Source organism: Pempheris klunzingeri, chromosome 12 (assembly GCF_042242105.1).
Source record: "Pempheris klunzingeri isolate RE-2024b chromosome 12, fPemKlu1.hap1, whole genome shotgun sequence".
In the NCBI taxonomy this organism is placed as follows: Eukaryota; Metazoa; Chordata; class Actinopteri; order Acropomatiformes; family Pempheridae; genus Pempheris; species Pempheris klunzingeri.
In genome coordinates, this window is record NC_092023.1 from 19,112,968 (window position 1) to 19,131,587 (window position 18,620).

Genomic DNA, 18,620 nt, shown 5'->3' on the forward strand with positions numbered 1-18,620 from the left:
CATATGGAAGAAGTCTCTGCCTCCTAGTTTCTCCACTCTCCATCTGTTGATCCCCTTTCTTCCCTTCATTCACCCTGCTAATTCTTTCTCCTTTATTTAGCCCTCCTTCCTAAACCCGGCCTCCACCCTTCATCCCAAAGCCACCTCCCCCGACCCACTCCCAACTTTATACACACACATGCACACACACACACACACACACACAGATTCACTGCACTTACCTTAAAGCTTTGTTTAGGAATGGCAGTGCAGCGTCCCAGGTCGAGTGATGTCATTCTGTGTGTGTGTGTGTGTGTGTGTGTGTGCGTGTGTGTGTGTGTGTGGCAGCGGGTGGTTGCTGTCAGTGTGGGGGTTGGTGGGCTCTTCAGTGTGGTGGTGTTTGAAAGGGGGCATTGTTCAACAGGTCTCGCTCTGTTTGGATTCGCAGGCCAAATGTTTGCTTGTAAAAGAACGCAGATAGCTGGAGATGTGGGGGTGCTGATGGTGTTTCACTTTCCAAAACTGGCACTTAGCGTAGCTTAACCCCCTACTCACACACAATAATATATACACCCTTCCCTATGGTAGTTCTCCTCCACCTGAGTTCTTTATCTTTCAGTGATAAATTCTTCTGCCTTTGTTTTGTGTGAAGCCTCTAAATACCTCTGAGATAAGAAAGAGGAAAGAGGCAGCGCAGTCATGATGTTACCTGTCTGGGTTGCCGGGAAACTTTCACACCCACAGTCCATTAAGTTCTGCTTTTGCTAAGAAATTGCTAAAAATTTTCACAATCACTGCACATGCTAAAGTTTTAGATCTGGCTGTATGACTCCTAAAGGGAAATGCCAGGTTTCTAAGACACTTCCTTGTTGGTTGTAATTAATTAATGTAACTGACTTCTGAACTGAAATCTAACATTTCCCTGCCTCTCAACAGAACGATCGCCTCACCGGCCGATTCTCCAGGCTGGTCTCCCAGCCAACACCACTGTACACGTTGGAGAGGATGCCCGCTTCGTCTGCAAGGTCTACAGTGACGCCCAACCTCACATCCAGTGGCTGAAACATATCACTCAGAATGGCAGCCGCTATGGCCCCGACGGACATCCCTACGTCCGAGTGTTGAAGGTACATTCCTGCACTTTCTCTTTTAGATTCTATTCTTTTGCTTAGAGGCAAATCATTCGCTCTTTTTTTTGTTGGTGGTTGCAGGTGAATTTCAAAAGTCATATAAGGAGCTAATAATTTTATTTCCTCCCTAAAGAACTGATAGGTCTTTTCCCTGCTCGCTCTTGGCGGTAATTCCTGCTCTCTCCTCTCTCCTGCAGATCCAAATGCAGTAGCTGTAGTCATGATGTTTGGATGTTTGTCTGAGTAATTCTACTTATTTGTCTGATTTTACCTGTTCACGTCTGAGTATGTGTATGTGTGGATTGCAGCGTTCAGGCATTAACAGCTCAGACGTTGAGATGCTCACCCTCACCAACGTGACGGAGGACGATGCCGGAGAGTATATCTGTAAAGCCTCCAATTATATAGGCGAAGCCAGCGAGTCGGGCTGGCTGACTGTCATCCCAGGTAACCCTTGAGACCCGACCCCACCTACCCTCCTTCTCCCTGGTGTGGTTTCCTGGGCTTTGTCCCTCACATGCTGTCCTGTGGTGGTCCTGATGGTGGTCTCTCTGTGGTCCTGGGGCTCACAGACCTTCTCTCCTCTAATGTTAGACCCTTGTGTTTCAGCTGCTCCCTCCACTGCTGAGACAGGCGCAGCCATGGAAGCACTGGTTGGACCTGCAAACCTAGACACTGAAATTGTCACAGCTAACGTCCCACTTTGCCTTCTCTTACATAGTTTCACATCTTTTAAGCTGTGTCAAGAGGATGTGTTTGGTGTTGCAGCTCAGTGCTCTCCATGCTCTCTGTGTGTGTTTGTGCATTTGTCCAGTCCAGTGTTTGGATTAGACAGGCCTCTTTTAGCAGGTTCTGTTGGTGATGGGCACCTTCTGGGTTTTTATATTTGGTGTTTTGGTTCTATTGGCATACTGGGCTCTATCTGTGTCTTTGTATATGAAGCCTCCTCCCCCTCACCCATGGACATCCCAGCATCCTTTGCTCTAGATGGGACCTCAACGATGGATGCCATTCAGCTACTCTTATTTCTCTCTTGGTGTTTTGGGTCTCATTTTTTCTCTCTCTCTCTCTCTCTCTCTCTCTCTCTCTCTCTGTTCTCCCCCATCTTCTTGTCCTCCCCATCTCTGCTATCCGTTCCCTCTTTCTCTTATCTTTGACTCTAACTTTTTTTCAACCTCTACAAACCCCTTTTCCACTTCCTCCACTTGTCCCTCTCCCCAGACCGCAGGTGTTAACACCACAGATAAGGAGATAGAAGTTCTCTACTTGCCCAATGTAACATTTGAAGATGCGGGGGAGTATACGTGCTTGGCGGGTAATTCTATTGGGATCTCCTATCACACTGCTTGGTTGACGGTGCTTCCAGGTATATACACTTGTATACTGTCCTCTCTTTTTCTTTGGTTTCCTTCTGCCTTTTCTAAAATGGTTGGACTATGTCATTTCAATTACTTTTATGGAAGGCAATTCCTCCCTCTGGAGTTTGAGACACGCACCTCAAATATTAGATTACTGTGATGAACCAGCACAGTCAACATCCAAGACAATGTAACATAAGAGCAGGGAGCATACATTCTATAATATCATCTGGATTGGCGAGCTGTTGAAAGCTCAGAGCAGATAACGGGGTAGTTTGCTGACGACTTATTACAAATCTGAGACGGAAGTGAAGCCCCCAGAGCAGCTTGAGTGTCTCCAGACTCCATAAGTATGGGAGGGTTTGTTGCCCGCCTTCTTTCTTTTCCTTCTGTTACATCTCTCTCCTGCTCTTTGGAGAAAGTCTTTCCGTGCCACATTTTGGCTCTCAGTCTGCATGTCAAATAAATCTGTTTTTTCCCCACATGTGTTTCAATTACGCCTCAAAAATTTCTCCACCTCATTCCTGGCTCTGATAATTGTCTTCTTTTAAGATCCTTATTTCTCCTTGAAATAAAGGTCGAAAGGTAAAGCTCAGCACTTGCCTCAAGCTGGCTTGGCTTTCTCAATTATCAGGGCCAAACCTCTCCCCTTCTACACAGTGAATGATATGTGCATGTGAATGTTTGTCCATTTGTCTATTCTCATTTATCAACTCCTTTTATCTTATTTTTGTCCGTCGCTGTATGTCTGGCCTGTAATTATGCATTCCAAAGGATCAAATACATAAAATTTGTCAGTATCTGCACAAGTTCACTCCAGACAGAGAAGCGCTTCTGCTCAAGTTCTTGTAGAAAGTAGGGTGGGCATTAAATGAGATCGATGAGAGTAGTTGACTGTCTGCAGCCCTCAACAGACAACCATTATCAGCCCTCTTTTAATGTTGTAACCGGATGATAGTTTTATTTTGTCTGTAAACAATACAGCATAATGATCACAGATGAGCCTTTTCCTCTGGGAGTAATATGTAATATTTATTGCCCATGATGCTCTATCTGCACCGATGGCGCCTTTGAGGCTGTGGCTTCTGTGTGTGTGTAGGGGTTTTTGGACCAGCAGATACAAAGCAGACAGGAGAAAGGTTCCTACATGTAGCTTCACCTCCAGCTGGCTTACGTGCTGCTTGGTTGGCTGTGCTGCACAACAGCCTTGTTTGTGGTCTGGAGGGCTATGCATTATGGAACAGTCCATTTCTATAACACACACGCAGATACACACAAAGTCAGCCCATTTCCTCGACAGGAAGTTCAGGCCATATACAGCCACGAAGGACACCGCTCTCCCTTGTTTGCGATCTGTAGTGAAGCGCGTATTGTTCCGCCGTCCGTGGGTGTGTGTTTGTGTTTGTGCTCGCGTGTCTCCAACATTAGCACAGAATGCAGACATATGCAGGCCTGGTTGTACTGGCTGAGTCAAGATTTAAAATCTGTTGAGACTGTGAAGCATTTACTGGCCTTTTACATAAAAAAACAAAACAAAAGTAGGCATGCTGATATCGTGGGAAGAAGAGAGAGGAGGATGCTACAAAATCATTTCTGTTTAGTTTGTCTGCCGATGATTACATTTACACATGAGTCATCTCCAGAGAATCTGTCTGTGTTCTGTGTCTGATACCCATGTGTGTCTGTTCAAATGGAGAATGTGCCCGTGTCACCCATACGTGTTTGTGAGAGCGATCAGTGAGAGTCTTCCTCTAACTTTCTTTACCTGCTCACCCTTTATTTTCCTCAGCCCTCGAGAAATCCCCAGGGCCCCTCTCCCCAGACTATGTGGAGATCGCAATATACTGTGCGGGCGTCTTCCTCATCGCCTGCATGGTGGGCATCGTGGTGGTGTGCCGCATGAGGAACACTGCAAAGAAACCCGACTTTGGGGGCCAACCGGCAGTCCACAAACTGAGCAAGCAGATCCCTCTGCGCCGCCAGGTAACAGAAAGTAGATAAAGAGTTCTAATGGCATCTAACACCCCTAGAGGAGAAAAAGCACACACTGCAAATTAAAATAGGAGGCTAATGCTGAAAATATATTTAAAGTTGCATTGATGATATTTTACTTATTACTTGGATTTTTTTGAAAGAATAGAAACTCTACACTCCATAATATAAACTGTTGTGGTATTTTAAACAATTAACCTGCAGCCTCATTTAGAAGACACGCCTTTCTGAGCAAGTTAGCACTGCCGCCTGAAACTGTAGCCAAATTTGTTTTCTATGTGGGAGCCATGCTTTTCCCTCAAGGGAAACCAAAAGGTACGCTCCAAAAGGTACAAAAAGTGTTGGATTACATTCTGTGGAGGGCCTGATTCCTGTGTCAAGGTAAGGTTAGGGTGGAGAGAGGAGAGATGTGCCCTGGGGGACAGTGGCGAGGTTGAATGATTAACTTACATTCATTAAAATTACTGTTATTGCTCACTTCTTAATAATAACTGAAATATACACTCTGGCCCCGAGAAAGACAATACTGTAGTGTTAAAGCACTCAACATGGAAATTAAGGATATATTCATATCAATATGTCTTACTCACCAACATTGCTGGTAATTTCAATAGAAGTATCGCAGTCAATCACATGTATGCACAATTACTCGGACTCCTCTAGTGATGCCTTGGAACTTTATTTGACCTTTGAGCCCAGACTGCGGTGATCAGCCAATCTCTTTCATCCTGTAGGTGTCGGCAGACTCGAGCTCTTCCATGAACTCCAGTACGCCGCTGGTACGCATCACGACACGGCGGAGCTCTGCGCACGATGAGCCAATCCCTGAGTATGACCTCCCCGAGGATCCACGCTGGGAGTTTACCCGAGACAGGTGAGGGCTGTCTGTTTGTTGTGTACATGATCACATGCTGCACTGTCCTATGACGTCCCCCATGCTCTCTGCCATGATGATGGTCTGCTCACTGATGTTGTGTACTCATAAGTTATTTTACATCAGAAACATGGGAAACTACACAGCAGATGTTATTTGAAGGAAACTTAGTGATTCTGCTGCTTTCAGTGACTCATGAGAGTTTTGCATTGAAAATAGAAATCATGACCAAGTCCCAACTGCAGGTCTCACCATTCTGCAAAATGCAAAATACATAATTATGTAAATCTCAATCAGATCCTACATAAAAAAGGTTTCTGCTATGGAATGCCACTTTTATCCGAAAGAGGTATCCATAATAGCACTCAGGGCCAAGGCCTACATACAGTGTCTGTTTGATAGCATGCTTGACAACTTTCAGCGCTACACCCATGGTTCCTCTCCTTTATGCCAATTCAAATAGCTATGGCTAAATGGGTGCAGTACAATAGCAGCAAAAACACTGAGAGTACCACACAGTGAGTATTCGTCTGATTGTATCCCAGCTGCTAAATGATCAGATAACAATTGTTCTAGGTGAAGAGAGCCATTAACACTGATAGACAGCAGGCAATGGTGACTAACTGGTGAATAATGGCTGTGGTGGCTTAGATAAAGGCTATTGATTCATCTGTTGGTGCTGTAGTAAAATGACCTGGTCTTGGCACCCTGCCCCGTGCCTCATCATTACAACTGCTGCTACGTCATCCTCTCTCACTCACACACATGCTTCTGATGGTAAGGAATGAAGCTGTGCTAATTACTGGTTAGCGCTCGCAGCCTTTATCTGCATGTTCGGGCTAGGAGTGTTTGCTCGGTTTCATACCAGACGAATTAGCACCGCCGAGGTTTCGGTTAGTCACAGTTGCAGCAGCCAGTGATAAGCTTTAGAGTGCATTTAATAGGACAGCAAAGGTCAGAATAGTTTAATACCCACTTGAGGCCTCTGGTTTTGAAAGAAAAGGGAAAATTCTTTATCATAAACATGCAGGCCTGTTTTTTGTTAGAATGCTTGTAAAAAAGAGCCTGGATCATAAATTTTACTATCACTCAAAAGTGGAAAAACATTTCTGATGTAATGTCAGACTTTCTTGTATGCATGCAAAATGGCATTCTGGTGAAAGGTTTTGATTTTAATTGATGAACCCACTAAATGCGATGCTTTGTCTAGGCTGACTAAATCTCTGTGTGTGTCTCTGTTTGGGTCTTTATTCCTCGCCTGTCATCCCAGCGCCTGAGGGATCATGTTGAGATTGCAGAACGCAGAGGAATGCTAACGTTTGTGGTTTGGATGGAGGAAAAATAACATTAATTATGTGTAGCTGGATGGACAGAATGGTTGCCATTGAGTGTGGCGAGTGTGTGTGGACAGATAGGGGATTGTGTTACTACAGCAGGGCGCCGGCCTCAGGCCCTAGGCTTTGCGGCGCGCAGTGTGAGTGTTTACACAGCCCGGACACTGGGCCTTAGGGGTGGAGCCTACACCTGTCAATCAAATGAGAAAACTCCAACCTACACTGCTAGTTCAGAGGTCAGATAGGTCCCGTGGCTTTGATGGATAGTTGTGAAATACCATGTGCGAGTATCATTTCTTCCCTATATCAATCAGTGCAATATAGTTTGGACATGCATTTTAATACACCAGCTATTGTGATGTGGCTTTCAATAAAATAGTACCTGAGTTTCCATCTGGTATTGTAGTCAGGCCCACCTGTATGTTAACACAAAGCCAGCATTCCATCTGTCACAGGCTAATGTGTCAGGGCTAAGCTAAGCCCTCTGTAATGACTTGTAAAGAGTGTATATTGGAACATGCCAAAGCAGGGTAAACAGTTTAGAAATGAGTGCCTCTCCCTGGCTTTATCAGGTGATTATCGTTGCCATGTCTGCCTTCCTACCTACTGCCCTGGCACGGGCTACAGTCACTGCGCCAATAAAGCACTCACACAGACACAATCTGATTGAAACAGAGAGAGCGATCTAGTAAAAAAAAAAAAAAAAATACAGGGTGAGGTTGAGAAACTGGCTTAGTGCCTGGTTTCATTCTCTCTTTCGCTCTCACACTTTATCTAGCCTGCTTATTTCTGCACAGGGAGTGAATCGATGCCACAGTCAGATCAGGTCGATGAGTTTTAGTTTGTGTTTCAGCAGCTAAACAGCTTCCTGTCTGTTTTTGTTGTTTCCCTCTCTGTGCTTGCTGTCTGGCGGCTGCAGGTTGACCCTGGGCAAGCCCCTAGGTGAAGGTTGCTTTGGCCAAGTTGTAATGGCAGAGGCCCTGGGCATCGATAAGGACAAACCCAAGGAGGCTGTAACTGTTGCTGTCAAGATGCTGAAAGGTAAGTGGGTCTCCTGCCACTGCACAATCACAGTGAAGTTGTAAGGATAAACGTCTGACTTGTGCTTAAAATCAGACCACTGGGATAAGATGTACACTGCTTCATTATGTCTTTTGGGCAACCTGAGTGCATTTTATAGGTCTTTTATGTTTCAGTGAGGGTTCAGCAAAGGTGCAAGGCGGAGCCCGGGGCTGTCATTATTATTCGTTATTGGTGGTTGCTGAGTGACGGCTAGGGAGAGGCGGGTAGGGTAGGTAAGGGTTAGGGGCGGTCACATACCTGACCCCAGAGCAGCAGCTGGCTGGAACTCAGTCAGCACCCACACAAAGAGGCAAGTCACTTTAGCAGCACTGCAGTGATTAATGAAAGCAGCAGGAGGGGGCACTGGGTTGGGTTGGGGAGGCAGTTAGATCAGGTACAGCGGCAGGCCATTAGACTAACCTTGACAATGAAAATCGGCTCTTTAGAACAAATCCAGGTAATGGTAATGGTGCGAAGGAATGCAGGCAATGCCATTCTGACTGTCTGGATACCTCTACTGGCTCAATCAGTCTCACGTAAAAGGAGCCTTTGCAGTAGATAATGAATCCAGATTGACTGTCTTTAATTCCTCCTCCTCTCCCCCCTGGCACTGAAAGGATGCCTCTGTAGTCTGTGTGAGGAGCTTCCCTCACTGCCGTAATTTTAGCCCACATTGTCTGTCAACCGCATTTAATCAGAAGTACCTATATACCTATAAAACAAGGTGTTGTCTCACAGGGCAGCTACTGAGCCCCGAGTCAAGTGTTAGAGGGAAGACAGGGCTAGGGTGTGTCTGTTTTGCTGAATTTTACCTGACAACCTTCAATCCAACTGCTTCTGTTCTTAGATGACGCCACTGAGAAAGACCTGTCTGACCTGGTGTCAGAGATGGAAATGATGAAGATGATTGGCAAACATAAGAACATCATCAATCTTTTGGGGGCCTGTACACAAGAAGGTGAGTAGGATGGCAAACAACATCGTAAAGCACCAACTAAGAAGGGGATCAGAATACACAGATGTTTTCCTGCAAGTAATACACTTAATATGCAGCCTTAACTTGTGTATTATGCTGTACTAAAGGTTGCTGCACACTTCAAACAAATTCGCAAAATGTGTCATCAGACCACATCAGTCAAATGGAGAGGCTGGAGTTTAATTGGATGTGATGGCTGGATAAAGCTGAGCTCTCTGACAAAGTTGTTTTTTTTAAAAGCTATTCATGAAGATCAGAGGAGCCGTGAGTGTATGAAAAATTAAAAGAAATAATATGCAATCCACATGCAATTATGCCCCTTTCACACCTAAACACACCATTTTGGTCCCCATGGAAAATGATTGTGGATTATTTTTGAGTTCTGGAAATGTATAAAAAAAAAGCTGAGATGCAGCACAGGACATACAGACTTCCTCATGTTTTTGAACAGAAACTTTCTTGAAGCAAGCATTAAATTTAAAACCTTAACATCAAACAAGGAGTGCCTCTTCTTTTTGTAGAGTATTCCATCAAAAATTCACTCTGATTTTTGTTCAGTGTCACTTTCTCTCAAAGGGAATTATTTATGACCATGCTCAAGAAATAATGTGGGTCTTTTCTCCGCTGCAGGGCCCCTCTATGTGATAGTGGAGTACGCCTCCAAAGGCAACCTTAGGGAGTACCTCAGAGCCCGCCGGCCGCCCGGCATGGAATACTCCTATGACATTGCCCGTGTCTCGGACGAACAGCTTACTTTCAAAGATCTGGTCTCCTGCACTTATCAGGTGGCTCGGGGCATGGAGTACCTAGCATCACAGAAGGTAAGAGGAGGACACACAAACTGCCCTTTTCTCATATCAGCCTGCCTCTCTGCTGGCTGCTTAGACAGAAATCTGTGCCAGTGCACAGAGCATTTGATGTGCGGTTTTACGTAGGAAGCTTGCTTGTGCGTCACTGTGGGAATATTGTCTCCTAAAAACACTTCTCTGACCCCCTGCCCAATCCCTGTATTGTCTCTCATCCCACGACAAAAGCCCCTCTGTGTAGGAGAATTGTGAGGTTTTCACAATGGGGGTACGGCCATGTTGGCCAAACGCAGCCTCACGCTCCCTCTCACTGTTGGAATGTGACAGAGCATACTGTCTAACACGCATACACACACACACACACACACACACACACACACGTACATGCTTGCACATGCGCGCTGATGCAAAGAAACAACTCCGACCATATATGTAGCAAAGTATGTGAGGAATCTTTACTTATCCAGACATGCTCATGTTGTTGCAGTCATTGTGCCGTCATGTTATGCAGTCAAGTGCTACCTCTGTGCAGGAGATTTCTGGATGATTACATGCACCGCAAACATTTTAACACCATTCCAAATTAAGTACACACCTGTTTCAGAGTTGATTTATTTATGGATGAGGTAACTGTCTTATTCTTCTCTCCCCCTCACTTTTACCACTCTGTGACCTCCCCCCCTTCTCCCTCACCCCTTCTCCATCCCAGTGTATACACAGAGACCTGGCAGCCAGGAATGTCCTGGTCACAGAGAGCAACGTCATGAAGATAGCTGACTTCGGCCTTGCCAGGGACGTCCATAACATCGACTACTATAAAAAGACGACCAATGTGAGTCCTCAACCTGCATGCTGCACATTAAGGGATGTGCACTTTGAGGGAGCGGAATGTGTTTGAGAGTCGCAGTGTGAGATTAGTCTACCCGTCTCTCCCTTTTCTCTAATTCGCTCCCTTCCCTCATCTTTCTGTTTCGCTCTTTCCCTCGGCTGGTGTCTTGGCAGAAGCTGCAGGTTCCCAGGCAGCCTGTGAATGTAGTGCTTCTGGAGACTCTGCCTTGTTTATCCCTCAGTCTCTTGTTCCTTTAGTTCCATAGACATTTATACAATTAGCCAGAAAGAGAGACAGAGCGAGCGAGAGAGGGGAGCGGCTTAAACATAATTGACATCTCCATAGTGGCCCACTGGTGTCTTTCTTTCCCACCGCAGAGCAGCATTCCCTGCACATCCTCATTTAGTATGCATGGGTGAGTTTTCATTGCATGCACAATCATGCTGAGAACTAGCTGACAACAACAACAGTAACATGCAATGATGTTGATGGTAATGATGATTAGGACAATGACAGCAGCGACAATGATGATCACTTTTGCTGAACCGGTCTAGACAGAGCAATCATTGTAATACATTTACTTTATTTTATTTTTTAGTAAATCTATTAGGAACGGACGATGTACACAGGCCATGTCATTTTACGCTGTGAAAATGTATTGTAGAAACACAATAGAGATATTGATGACAATTGATATTGGTAGTGATAAGGTTATAAGGTTATAAGGTATATTTACAGCAGCTGTAAAATAACTTCAATCAAGAGAGTCTGATGAGATTATTCTTGCTACCACACAGATATTGACCAAGGTCGCCTTGTCAGCTTTGCTTAGCTTCCCAGCCAGTGTTTTAATGGCAGATAGAGATAAACTCTCTCTCCTTTATCTGTGACCCTGTTTATCAGCTCTATTGCTTTAACAATGTAAATGTTCCTCTGGGAAATCATCTGCCCAGACAGTTACTCTAGTGCCTTGTTCCCCAGGCTGCTTTTACGTATTTCTAGGAGTAATGAGATCTCCCAGCAGTGAATGAATTCAAACATGCTTATCAGGCCAGAAATTAGGGGTTGGTTGTGCGTCGATTTTCTTTGACCTCTCACCTTTGTGTGTCCTCAGGGCCGTCTTCCGGTGAAATGGATGGCTCCAGAAGCACTGTTTGACCGGGTCTACACACACCAGAGTGATGTGTAAGTATATAAAAAAGCTGTTTCTGGGTCCCTTACAAGATAGAAAATCCATTTACACACACCAGTGATGCACATAAACCCTCAGACGGTAAAACAGACAATCACTGCTATTTTTAAGATTTTCTTTAGAGCCCAGCTGTCAGATTCAGAGGGTTGTTTTTCAGGAGTATAGGAGTGTAGGAGCAGGGAGTGGGTGAGGCGTTTTGGTGCAGAGCTGGTGAGTGTTAGGTGGGAGGTGGCTGCCTATAGGGGTCCAGCACTGGCCGTTCTGTGGCAAAAGTGAGGATTTCACGCTAGACTTGTAGCCAATGCCGTGTTACTAATCTGACCGGCTTCAAAGGGCCCTGGAAGGAGCCCAGAGCTCACCAGAGCCTCTTCCCCCACCAACTCACCCCTCTCTCCTCCGGCTCTGCGCGGAAGTCTCCCCTCCTTTTGGGCCTCCACACATGTCTGAACGCAACAATGCTGCGGCCCTTCAGTGCGGGCCTCATCCTTTAACCCCCTGCCATCCCCTCTTCGCTCTCCTCTCCTCATTCAGCAACACTTTGAACATGTGGCTCATCGTTTTTCCATGATCAATATAATCCCCCCCTCCCAAACCCCTTCCTTTCGCCCCACCGCTCTTATTTTCATTCATCTGGTATGTGAGTTGCGGACCCGTCTCTGTCTCTCCCTTTTTTTAAGTTCCAGATTCTAAAAACAGAACAAAGGAAGAGCGTCCCTCTCTTTTTGGTGTTTGAGTCTTATGCGCCCTGACAGCCTTGTTTGAAGTTTCTGCTCCAGACACTGGCGGCAGAAAGTGTATGTGGCAATTAGATAAATGCCTTGAATGCTGACCCCTGGGAAAGGAGATTTTGTGTGTGTGTCTCTGAGTCATACACCAGTAGCACTAAATGCAGCGCTCAGCCAGTTTAGCACTTGTATAGAGAATCTCTCTACTGTCCATGTTTGTGTGTACTGGCTTATGTGTGCGTGCACATAAATAATATGTGTGTGTGCACATGATGCCCTCCATGTTCCATGGTGTAGCACCAGTCAATAACCTGGGGGAGTGCAGGGGGCTGAAGGGGGGTTGTAGGCATGAAGTGGCTACTGTATTCCCTTCTATCAGCTCACTGCTAATTAAGTTTCATCACTCACTTTTAGTAATTGGCTTTTTCACAAAGCGTATGACGGGGGAAAAAGATGAAGAGAGGCGTTGGGGAGGTGGAGGGTGGTGGGCTCCCACTCACACAGCACCAGACGCGTAGGCGATCTATACATGACATCAGATTAAATGAATACATGAATTCCAATGAAACTCGACCCTTGTTGTTTGGACAAATGGGCCCAGGGGACTCAGCTCTGGCTGGCTTCGGTAAGGGTAAAAAGTTGTGGCTTAAGCTCTGAGAGACAGTATCATGGCCTGGCTTGGTGGAGGCAATGTGTGTGTGTGCGTGTGTGTGTGTGTGTGTGTGTGTGTGGGGGGGGGGGGGGGGGGGGTCTGATCCCCTAATGTATTCCTTTAGCTCTACCTCCCACATCACATTTCAAAACCTTGAATCTTCATATTTTGATCAGATCTACTGATGCAGATACACTTATTGACTGATTTTCTGACATTTATATTCATGTTGCTTTCAGTCAATATCATAATCTTAAGCAACAAAGAATGTGCAGCCTAAGTGCTTCAGATGTAACTATAATGAAACATGAAAACAACTCCAGAATGTGGACCTTGCCAGTTCAGTAGAGTCACTTTTATACTGAGTGGATGATTTTTTTAACTGTAGTAATGTGTCTAACTTATATACATCAGCACAAGGCCGTCTGGCAGGTTAGTTTAAGTGACCCGGAGCATGTTGGTGTTTATTTGTTAAGTCAAGGTTGGTTGCAGGTGGAGGTGAACCTTCACAGAACATCAGGCTGACAAGCACTGAACGATGGTTACAAAGTAGCACAGAAAGGAGAGATGTGCATGTCAACAAGTGGAAAGATACAACGCAGTGATAGAGGAGAGCGCAAACCCAGGGCTGGTTGTGTAAACAGATGGAGGAACTGATAAACCCCCCACCTGCCTGTCCATGCCTTCTAGCCTGGTTGGACCACTAACACGGTCTTTGGCTCGCCTGAATGTGTATGTGTAAATTAGTGTTAGTGTCTGCGTGTTATAATGCAGCCTTTGTGTAGACATGAATGAAGCATGCTGTCAGTGAATGATTCATTTGAGACACTGTAGATCCAGCCTCCAATATAAACATGCAGCGTGACAGTGATGGAAATCAATAAATCAACAACCGGACTCCAGGATGAGGAAGTAGTTAACAGTTAATAGTCACTGGCCATCTCTGGACCTTTCCCTCCTCTTTTGTCTGCTGTGGGTGGTCCACTGTTTGTTTTGGTGTGGTGTGACTGGACAATGCCAGCCTGTGTGACGGGGCCAGTCGGGCACAAAAGCCATCAATGAGATCAGGGCCAGAGTGGCACTGGGAGTGGGTTCGCACCACAAGCCACTGGATGGCAGAAAGAGGGCATTGACACTACTGCAGTCACGCTGTTGAAATAGTTTCCAAACTTTGACGAAGTGACTAAATGTAAATCATCTGTAGGTTAAAGGAAAGTGACACTCATTAGGCTCTTGAACATGTTCCATTGTCATTTTTGACTGTATTTGTAATGTTTATATGTGTTTGTGTGTCCTTAGCTGGTCATTTGGGGTGCTGATGTGGGAGATCTTCACCCTGGGGGGCTCCCCCTACCCTGGCATTCCTGTTGAAGAGCTCTTCAAGTTGCTCAAAGAGGGACATCGCATGGACAAGCCTGGCAACTGCACTAATGAGCTGTAAGAGTCCTAGTTTTACTTTTGTCTCTAGCGCTTACATCCTCCCTAACCACACTGTCACACAAATACACAGTAGCTCTTACACCCAGACTGTAATGCCATCCCAGCCTCCATCAGATCCATGACTCTGTGTCCACTCTGTCGGGCCTCTGCACAGCTGTGACTGACTGCTATCAGTGTCTTCATTCACAATGAGTCCTCTGCGGGCAGAAGACAATGGCACGGCTCTGCTGTGGTGCCACACTGAGAGGGTTGATGGAGAACAAAGTAGAAACAGACAGAATGGCAGTGCCATGACACACACAGATTATACTGTTTAAAAAATCCAAAGCATTGGGAGGCATATGTTTGCGATCAGCAGCAGGCCACCAAGTCTCTCTGTTATAGATTGCAGGCTAAAGTAAATTTCAGATTCCATAATCAGATGGTGTCAGACAACACCTGTAGCACCTGAGCCCAGATACATAAATCATTTCTGCTGTTCAGGTTTGAAACTTGAAGACAAGGTGGACAAACTGAATTATGCTGACAACATTTCCCTTCAGTCCACTCTTCTCTTTGAGCAAACAGATTCTATTTTTTCTTCCTCTCAGGTACATGATGATGAAAGACTGCTGGCATGCCATCTCATCCCAGAGACCCACCTTCAAGCAGCTAGTAGAGGATCTGGATCGCATCCTCACCCTCAACACCAACGAGGTGAGTGCGGCTCTTTCATTCTTCTTCACACTCGTTCACACACATTCTTGTTCCATAAAGTTGCTGCATTCAGGGTGGTCAGACTTCGTGCTACACTAACCCTATAATTTCCTGGCAAACAGGAGCTCGGCATTTCATAACAATAAAATCGAATAATATGATACATTCCTACACACAGTAACATGTTTCTCAATCCAAACTAAATCATGCTCTTGCCAGTGCATGCAGGGTTCAGAAGAATGTTGCTGAAAGTTTTAGGAGCATTAGCAGCCACGTTGCTGACACGAGGCCTAAATGGTGACCGAAAAAATGGCCGGATGATTTGATCCAGGCCCAACATGGCTGCTACGGCCCAGTGAAGTTGCCTAATCATCACATCCATGCCTCGCTCCCTATAATAGTCTGCATTTCTTTCCATTCCCCTTCCTGTCTTATGTGATATCCGCGTGCCGACCTGAAAAGAGGCCGTCGATGGAAAGCTGTCAAGACTTGTCTGCTCTGGAGCTGGAACTTCATGAATTTATGCCAAAAAGCCCAACTTTGAGTTTGAACTTTTGAAATGTAATAAAGCGCCTTTTTCATGCTTTTTTTCCCTCCCTCTTTCCCTCTGCCCCAAACCGCTGGCAGATGTGGAGGTCTTTAGTAATGTGAGCCTTCTCGTGTTGAGCTGGGAAAGTGGAAGCCAACACTCATTTTCGAGAAAACCCCAAGAACTCTTCCTCCTCACAACTAGTCCCAATAACAACCATGAAAGACAAGCAGGACGGAGGAAAAAAAAGGGTGCCTCAGTCGACATGAGCCGACCAAAACAACCTCACGACAAAGGACCAAGTCGAAAATGAATAAAAGGATTTTTGGGGGTTTTCATCTTCCTTCGTGTTCCGTTTTGTTTGGGGTGGGTTTAGCGTCGTGTCTTGCCAGCCTCTTTATTTTTTTCCAGTCATCTTTTAGTGTTTATGTTGGATGTTTCGGCGTCAGATGTCAGATTTGTGGGGACTGAACTTGAGAGTGATTCGAAAGGGATGCTGTGAAGGCTGGAGTGCCACATCTCTGCTGTCGTTCTCTGGTCTGAATGTATCCTCACTTCCCCAATTCTCAACCACATCAAACTAAACCGCAACTTGCTCAGCTCTGCTCTCTGCAAGCCCTGTTGGATCAGCCAGCAGTTCAACATTCACTTTATTACCTATTATTCCTGCAAATATTTTCATACAGTATCCAGTTTTAGATTATTTTTCTGTTCTCTTTCTTAAATCCGTCCAGGATGATTTGGTATGGTTTAGATAAATATCATAATGAAGGTGATACTCTTCTCCTCCACCTTTCTCACCCTCCTCTGGAAAGTCCCTGCTCTTGTTGACTGAGTTTCAGCACTATATGTACATTCTCCTGTTTGCTCTGGGTCTTTCGCCTCTCACTCCTTCAAAGTGTCTTTCCTGTTTGTAAAATATGAGCTCGTGTCTGAGTGTAAATTATCTCACCCAACCCTCTCTTTCCTTTGTCTGCGTCTACAGGAGTATCTGGACCTGTGCGCCCCAGCAGAGCAGTATTCCCCCAGCTTCCCCGACACCCGCAGCTCCTGCTCCTCCGGTGACGACTCTGTGTTTTCCCACGACCCCTTACCGGACGAGCCCTGCCTCCCCAAGTACCAGCACATCAATGGAAACATCAAAACATGAGCCCCCACGCACATTATCTACCCCCAGCTTGACCTGCCACAGTCTAACCCATCAACGTCCCAAAACCCACGTAGCACAGACACTCTCACCGAAATCCTCCCAACCTCCTGCCCCCCCATCACCCCTCTGGCTCCCAGTGGACTAATGGACCCAGACGGGACTGGGCTGGTGGCAGCGCTGCTGTCACACACTCGTACTGCCATGCGCACACACTACACACACTACATGCTCACACGAGGTCTTAAAGGAGAGGACAGGGACCCTACAGAAACTGCTCTTCACTGACTGAATGAATTGACGTTCCCTGGGGACCTTCCTCCTCTTCCTCCTCCTCCTCCTCCTTCGTCACGTAAACACAGACTTTTCATTTTGGTTCTCATGTTTGTCATGTTTGTACGCAGAGGTTTTTTTTTTTTTATTACAATCGACGACATTACATGTTTGGTGATCTCATTCCAGTGGCTGGCATTCCAAGACTGTTATTTGCTCCTGGAGGAATGTATGGACTGACGTGAACTTAAAAAAACAAGGGACTAGAAGAGGAAGACAAATAGGAAAGAGAGACAGAGCTTCAACTAACAAAACAGAGGAATAGAAGGAGAGCACATATAGACACTGCTCTCCTGTTTATTTTGTAATATTGATGCATTTCTTTTTCAGTTCTCTTGATAAACCTTCCCAATTATTCTGGAGAAAAAATACACAGTATAATGTATAGTGCTGGGTATATTTGTAAATATATTCAAATATGTATAAATATATATTATATATTTACAATGAATTATTTTTTGTATGGACTCCAAAATAACCCCAACCTTCCCTACCCTATTTTGAGTTTAAGGCAGGTATGCTAACAGGTTATGTGTCCTATATTTCTCTTCACACACAAACTCACTCATACAGACACGGATACACACGTTAATACACACACACACAAACACCTGTCTTACTCTCACTCAGTAACACAGTTGAGTATTGGCTTTCAGGGACTGAGGTAGCATGTTAATTTATTGACTTATGTTTTTGTTTGAGATGAATCAAAAAAGTCTGGAAAAAAAGAACAAAAACAATATGGCAGAAATGATGACATTAATGATGCTGATAATACATAAATAATCCATTAAATTTATGGTAATTTAAAATGATCTTTCAGCAGTAACAGAAAAAAGCTATTTTTAGTGGATTTGAAAGATCCAGGTTTTGTAAGTTTTATATATGAATGTGAATATTAAGTTAAATTTTAAAAACTGTACATTTTATAGTCAGCTAATCCCTTTCTTATGTAGATGTTGATGCCATTTCTATCCAGTCATTTTACTCTTTCTTAGCTTTGCTTTAGGAAACGAGATTGATTTCTGGATATTTATGTATGATTGAAAGAAAACGATTTTGGAAACACCTACTAGCAATCCGCTCCCTCATTTAGACTAAATATAGACTCCAAATTTACTTGACAGAATTGAAAGCTGAAAAACAAAGTATTAAATCATTCAAGTGTTTTTTGCCTTTTTCTACTGGACCAACTTTAAGATGTTCTTTTGCAAGTGTTCATGTCACATTTGCGAAATAAATGATGGAAAAACTATAGCCTTGTCCTAATCTCTGACTTTGTTGGGTGTTAAACTTGTACTGAAAGTGAATTTGCAACAAATGACAGAGAAAACTGGCTCAGTTTTTCTAACTTAAAAGAATGTGTTATTATTAAACTGCACATTCCTGTGAGCTAAATTTCATTTTCTTAGTATCTGATATGGGTGGAGATGGTTTAGCTGTCATTACTAGAAGCTATTTTGCTTGTTTGCTTTGATCCTTTACCTACTGTTCAGTGGGATTTTCCACTGTATTTGCAAATGTTTCAGAGAAACTGGATAAAACTACAGGGGCTTAATTGGTGGG

General features: G+C 44.7%; 1 protein-coding gene across 4 annotated transcripts in view; it reads left to right on the forward strand.

Moving 5' to 3' along the window:
- fgfr2 (fibroblast growth factor receptor 2) overlaps window positions 1-18,156 on the forward strand; it is a 39,634-nt gene extending 21,478 nt beyond the window's left edge. For 3 of the 4 annotated variants that reach the window (XM_070840983.1, XM_070840986.1, XM_070840984.1), the window contains 12 exons: window positions 916-1,106; window positions 2,331-2,475; window positions 4,257-4,450; window positions 5,194-5,333; window positions 7,587-7,708; window positions 8,577-8,687; window positions 9,336-9,526; window positions 10,221-10,343; window positions 11,455-11,525; window positions 14,209-14,346; window positions 14,940-15,045; window positions 16,560-18,156. In XM_070840983.1, coding sequence (XP_070697084.1) covers window positions 916-1,106; window positions 2,331-2,475; window positions 4,257-4,450; window positions 5,194-5,333; window positions 7,587-7,708; window positions 8,577-8,687; window positions 9,336-9,526; window positions 10,221-10,343; window positions 11,455-11,525; window positions 14,209-14,346; window positions 14,940-15,045; window positions 16,560-16,724 — 1,697 coding nt within the window. In that variant the 3' untranslated portion in view covers window positions 16,725-18,156. Of the gene's footprint in view, window positions 1-915; window positions 1,107-1,417; window positions 1,557-2,330; window positions 2,476-4,256; window positions 4,451-5,193; window positions 5,334-7,586; window positions 7,709-8,576; window positions 8,688-9,335; window positions 9,527-10,220; window positions 10,344-11,454; window positions 11,526-14,208; window positions 14,347-14,939; window positions 15,046-16,559 lie in introns of all 4 variants that reach the window. The other variant, XM_070840985.1, reaches the window with a different exon arrangement.
- The last annotated feature ends 464 nt before the right edge of the window (window positions 18,157-18,620 follow it).